Source organism: Cynocephalus volans, chromosome 7 (assembly GCF_027409185.1).
Source record: "Cynocephalus volans isolate mCynVol1 chromosome 7, mCynVol1.pri, whole genome shotgun sequence".
NCBI classification, from domain to species: Eukaryota; Metazoa; Chordata; class Mammalia; order Dermoptera; family Cynocephalidae; genus Cynocephalus; species Cynocephalus volans.
Window position 1 is genome coordinate 64,363,658 of NC_084466.1, and position 6,000 is coordinate 64,369,657.

At 39.7% G+C, this 6,000-nt stretch overlaps 1 protein-coding gene across 1 annotated transcript in view; it reads left to right on the forward strand.

Moving 5' to 3' along the window:
• Positions 1–5,575, forward strand: part of LRCH1 (leucine rich repeats and calponin homology domain containing 1) — a 186,492-nt gene extending 180,917 nt beyond the window's left edge. The window contains exon 19 of the mRNA XM_063101724.1: positions 3,106–5,575. Coding sequence (XP_062957794.1) covers positions 3,106–3,216 — 111 coding nt within the window. The 3' untranslated portion in view covers positions 3,217–5,575. The remainder of the gene's footprint in view (positions 1–3,105) is intronic.
• Positions 5,576–6,000: the final 425 nt, after the last annotated feature.

The window sequence follows — 6,000 nt, forward strand, 5'->3', positions numbered from 1 at the left end:
ATTCACTTTTATTTCATTGTTTTTCTTAAACGTGTTAACTCCTTAATTCATTTCAAATTGATTTTAGCATATTGTATGAAGTGAAGACCTATTTTCCCAAGTAATGCCTGGCACCAGGAGCTTAGCTTAGTAGCCATTTATAATTTCCCATCGAGCCAGATGTTGACTTGGGTGCTGTGGGAGCTGTGAGAATGAGGAAGACGCACCCCTCCCCCTGTGACATTAACCTTAGCATTGAAAGGCCAGATTTGAGTGACTTCACAAGCCCGGAGCAAATGGTGCCAGCAAAGGATGGACACTGATGTCTGGCTGCAGATGTCCCTTCACTGTGCCACAGGAGGAGGCACAGTCTATACCAGCCTGGCTCAGGGTTCATGGCTCACAGCTCAGACGGAAGCCCCATCCTTTCTCGGGGTGACATTTGGCTACTGAATTGACAAGCAGGATAAACTTGTGGGCCCATCTAACGTGCATGGTCAAAATAATTCCATTTGATACACAGAAGCTACATGAAATTATGGTTAAAACTGTGCTTTAAAGAATCCACAGTCTTATGATGACATGTGGCCATTTCCTAAGGCCTGGGGTCAAAGCCTAAGAGTCTCTCAATTTACCACGGTTATGGAAGGGGGAGGGGAGAGGGATAGTAAGATGGCCAGAGAGTGCAGGACCTGCTGACATTCTGAGACAGTGGAACAAGTTATTGGAGATGTCTTGGTGTGTCCTTGGAATATTTTTTTTTTTAAGGGAAAAGTGCCTGTGTCTGTGGTAATTATGGAGAGTCTTGCACTGAAGCCTCAGGAAGATCTGGTTCCTCAAGCAGGAGTTCTGGAAGGAAGTGGTCCTGCGCGGGGCGCTCTGAATGGCTCCATGCTAAAACACTGGCAGGGCTGCCTGGGGCTTAATGCAGATTTCAACTCTCCTTAAAAATAGTACTATTCAGCCTTGAAAGTTTCAACGGTTTTAGTGTCACTGTTAAATTAATTTTTGCTTGGCTCCTGATAAATCTTTTTTAAAGTTTATACATAGGTAACAGTTACTTTTTAAGATACATAAAGGGCTATAAGCTAATTGTAGTGTCTATAAGTAGGATAAGGAGGTGTGAGGAATCAGGATCGTGTGTTTGTATAGTCTCATCTTCACTCAGCTTTCTCCTCTGGGTTTTGCATTTGAGGGCTTTTTCTTTACAAATGCCCTCCTACCACCCTGAAGTCAGCTGACTGTACCTCCTGAACATACTTGTAATACTCTGCACACTACGGAAAATGGTAAACTTTAAAAGTTTATGCTCTGCTAACTGTAGATATTTATTATTCTATGAGTTACCTATTTTTGTAACCACCAGTGGTTTGTCATTTGTTTTAATTCACATTTCTTACTAATTACGGTAATAAGTAGAGAGACACCTAGTTAGAAGCTTAATTTGTACTATTTCAGCCAATCTGTGAATGTTAAAACTACATTTGCCTTGCTGTAATTCACCCTTCTATAATGTGGAACAAATATCTGTCTTGAAATCCACCCTAGGAGACAGAGTCAAGATAAACTTCTGGTTTTTCATTTAACTCAACTATAACCTGGCCCCATGTCATTGACCTAAGGAGGGTGTTATGGTGAGGTGCCAGTGTGCAAAAGGAACTTTAGTTTTCCACTGTTAGCTTTTTACTTACATTTATACTGTATTTGTTTACAGACTGTAGATGGATATATAATTTAAAAGCTTGGTTTAATAAACATCTAATACTCCAAAAGAAGAAAAAAAGGAAATCCTGTCATTTGCTACAACATGGATGAACCTAGACATTAATGTTAGGTGAAATAAGACAGGCACAGGAAGACAAATACCACATGATCTCACTTATACGTAGACTCTAAAAAAAGTTGAACTCACAGGAGCAGAGAGTAGAATGGTAGCTACTTGGATCTGGGGCGAATGGGAAGGTGTTGGTCAATGATATAAAATTTGTTAGACAAAAAGAGTAAGTTCAAGAGATCTGTTGTACAGCATTGTGACTATACTTAATAACAATGTATCGCACACTTGAAAATTGAGAGATTTTATGTTTTCTCACCACACACAAAAAAGGAGGGAATGGATATGTTAATTTTGCCATTCCACAATGTATACTTTTATCAAAACATGTTGTACACTATAAATATATACAATTTTTATTTGTCAATTAAAAAAAGAAAACGAAAAAAGAAACAGTGACCATTGAGTTGTGGGGAACACACCACCATCAGGTAGATGAGAGAGTATTTGCTGTGCAGTCTTTTCCCAGCCAAGGACGCATATCCTGGAAAGTGTCCCCTCGTATGACATCAGACCAGGGCCAAACAACAAAGGTGTACAATTACTTCATCATGTTATTTTGTAAACTGTTTTGTGGAGCATGAAAGGTTCTACACACAGGAAGTGACATACGTTGATTATTTCCCCTGAAGTAGCATGTGCTGGACATTTCCCAAGAGCAAAAATGCAACAGGAGACAGTAGTAGGACATTTGTGTCTTTGACAGTTTTATGAAGGAGGCTTAAAAGAGAGGTTATTGAGGGTTGTGGGTGAAATTACTTATTTATAAGGCTGTTCAGAAACCAGGAGGAAAGGATTCCAGTTTACCAACATGCCTCCCTTCCAGAGATCACAGAAAATAAAATGAATTAGATCAAGGTTTACAGTCAGTATAACAGTGCGTGGTCTGTAGAAATGAGTGTTTGAATTGCTTTAAGATGTGTGAGAGGCTATTTGCACTTTTGCTTTATAATAATGTAAGCTATCATACTCTTGGTGTGTGGTTTCTGACCAGCTCTACGTAGCTCAGTTATTTAGTGTGAAAGTTTCTTAATGTTTAGATCTATTTCAGATTTCAGGGTGATTAGGAGTCTTTCTGGAACATCCTGCCCATGTAAAAAATCATCATCTTCTCTGCAAACACAGAAAAGGTCTTTGCAGTGGGTTGAAAACAGGGCAAGAGCATGGAGTGAGGTGGTTGGACAGGCATACTGCAGAGAGTGCTCAGCTTAATTCCCAGCAGTGATGTGGCAGGATTTTATGATTAGAGTCCGATCACCTATAACTCGATGTTTTGTTCTTCTTCCTTTTAGGAAAAACTATGTCTACCCCATCACATCCTTGAAGAGAAAGGCCTGGTCAAAGTGGGCATTACCGTTCAAGCATTACTAGACGTCACCATCACGAAGGCTCTATTCACATGAAAGCAACCCCGTTCCTTTGGGTCCACGCAGACTCTTCCCCCATCAGGGATCCTGGACTTGCTCCCAGCACCTATTCCACCCTCTCTCCCACTCACTGCCTGTCATTCCCCGACTCTAGTCGCATGGAGGAGGTTTTCAGTCTAAGGGAGGATCTTCTGCCTTGCAGAGCTGACCTCCGACGTGAAGACTGGACAGGTATTTGTCCTGAGACCACAGAGGGAGCTGGTGAGGGACTGAGCAGCACGTCCACGCCGGTGCCTCCCTCCTCCCTTCCACGCTCACCGACTGCCATTACCAGAACGCCAAGCACAAGACGCATTTGTTCTATTAAAGCCAAACTCATTAGATATTTAGTGGGGGGAGGGGGGCACAATCGGGTTTTTCACCACCAAATTTTTCAAGAAGTTTCTTGAGACCATTGCCTTTTAAAAAACTATTTTCGACATACAAAATATTTATATAAATATTATTTATTAGTGAGTTGTTATTCATCCTTTGGATGCAAATTGTAAATTAGGAAACTATTTTATTACTGCTTTTTTGTGGTTAAACACTTTATTTTAATATTATAAATATTGAGTTATTTTCTATCTTCTTTGGTGTGCAGTAGTTCTGGGTCTCAGTAATCATGTTTTCTGATGTACAGTCTATGATTCAGAAAAAAAAAAATTAAGCAAAAAACAGGTGCTTCTGTGACAAAGAACTGTTTCCTGGGGAGGAGTTTTTTTTACACTTTGGTTTGTGGAACATTGGTCTTATTTATATTTCTGCATTCCATGCAGTTTCCTACATTCCAGCAGCCCTATTGTCCCCCAATATAATGAACTGACTGAAATCGAGAGCACCCCAAAGTTATTTGTAAATAGCTGTGATGGAAAAAAAAAAAAAAAGACATATTAAACTTGAAGATAAAATGTGAACAATTATTTTTTTGGATTCATACTTCTTTTGCTATGCACAAAACATTCACATTTTAACACAGAGAAGTAACTAGTGTTAGCATCATGTGTGTCTTGAAGTATGATTTTGCACTGTAACTTGGGTTACATTGAAGACAGTCTGGCACCAAAGTTAGATAGAGAGGAAATGGCATAGGTAAGTGGAGATGATAAAAAGTTTATTGTTTAACCAAAAAGTTTTTTAAAGGAAGCTTCAACTGAGTGATCAAAGATTACTCCAGGCACGTAGGACCTGGATCAGGAAACCAATACTTCTTACAACTGCCAGTTTTAAAAGAGGAAATAATTCTGAGATGTAGACATGCTCATTTTATTGTGGTTTAGTGGGTGGTTTTCAAAGTAGTCCGTAAAATACTGCAAGATTCACGTGAAACCTCAGAAGTGAGGCATGAAGCTACGTGCAGCCCCCAGGCGGGCTGAGGAGGGGGTTTAGTAAGTGGAGTTTGTGAGGCTGAGTGGCCCAGGGGCGAGCAAGCTCAAACAGAACAGGATAGAGAAGAACCAGCAAAAGAAAGCAACCGGCTTGGTATGAGAGATGCACAGAAAGCTTCACCAGGCACAGCAAGCTAGTTTAGACAGTTCCATGGATCTACACTCACGCTGCAGTTACAGATATCCCAGCAATTAATCTTCTAAGTCTTGTGCCTGCTGTCTGCACTCACACCTCTGTGAAAAGCCATTAGAAGTTTTTAGAGCAGCAGCAGCCACAATTTGTAAGACACTGTAAAGGTCAATACAAAAGAAAAGACACCAGGAGAAGGACAGTGTACATTCAACACAGACTAACACCAACCTACGCACAGGCTGCCCTCCCTCTAGGGAGGATGGAGGGGTTTCTGAAAATGGAAATTCGGATTGGCAGCTAGCAATTATTTCCTATCAAATGTACTGTGCACTTTATCCTAACTTAAAATATATCTTAATATTTTCCTATACTGCACAAATATCTGTTTTGTCAAATAGCAGAATGATGTAAAGAAGAAAGACATTTTGGACAAAGTGTATTCAATTTAAGTAACATTCAAAGGTTGAATATATACATAGGAATTTAGACTGCTGCACCTTCGTGGGCATTCAGAATGCAGGGTCCTGAAATATTTTTTTTACATGTATATATGGAAACATGAAGCTCTGTAATCATTGTTTTGAGAGATTTTTTTCAAAATTAAAATATTTCTTTTGATATTAATTTTTAGTATTTTCTTGAAGTTGGCTGTATAATATAAATGGCTTCAGTATTTTGTAAATGGCTTTCTTTTCTTTACATGCAGTCTTTGTATAGCTAAGACGTCTTCGAGATCCTTGTACACTGTTTATAAGTGCAATAAAATGTGCATGGCCAGCCGAATTACCATAGTGGGCAGAATGTGTATAGTGCAAATATCCTTCCTTTCATTATTTAACAGCCATTAAAACTTTGAATTTGTACAAATCATCTTCTGATTGACTTACCTGTCTAATGCAAAGATTGTCTCTGGTCACACAAAAATCATAGGGTGTTATTGCTGAAACAGATTGTAGCAATTATCTAATGTGAATACACACACACACACACACACACACACACACACAAAAATCATAGGGTGTTATTGCTGAAACAGACTGTAGCAATTATCTAATGTGAATACACACACACACACCCCCCTCAGGATAATTATTCCCATCCCCCCCAACTTAAATCTTACCTGGAACCACAGAAGAGACAGCAAGAGTAAACTTGCAATGATGGGGTGGGGATGAAGATTCAGGATCCAAACCTGTCCCTTGGGTCATAGCTTCAGAGGCTTCTCCAAGGTGCCTTAAATTTCCTTGGCCCGTGTGGTAA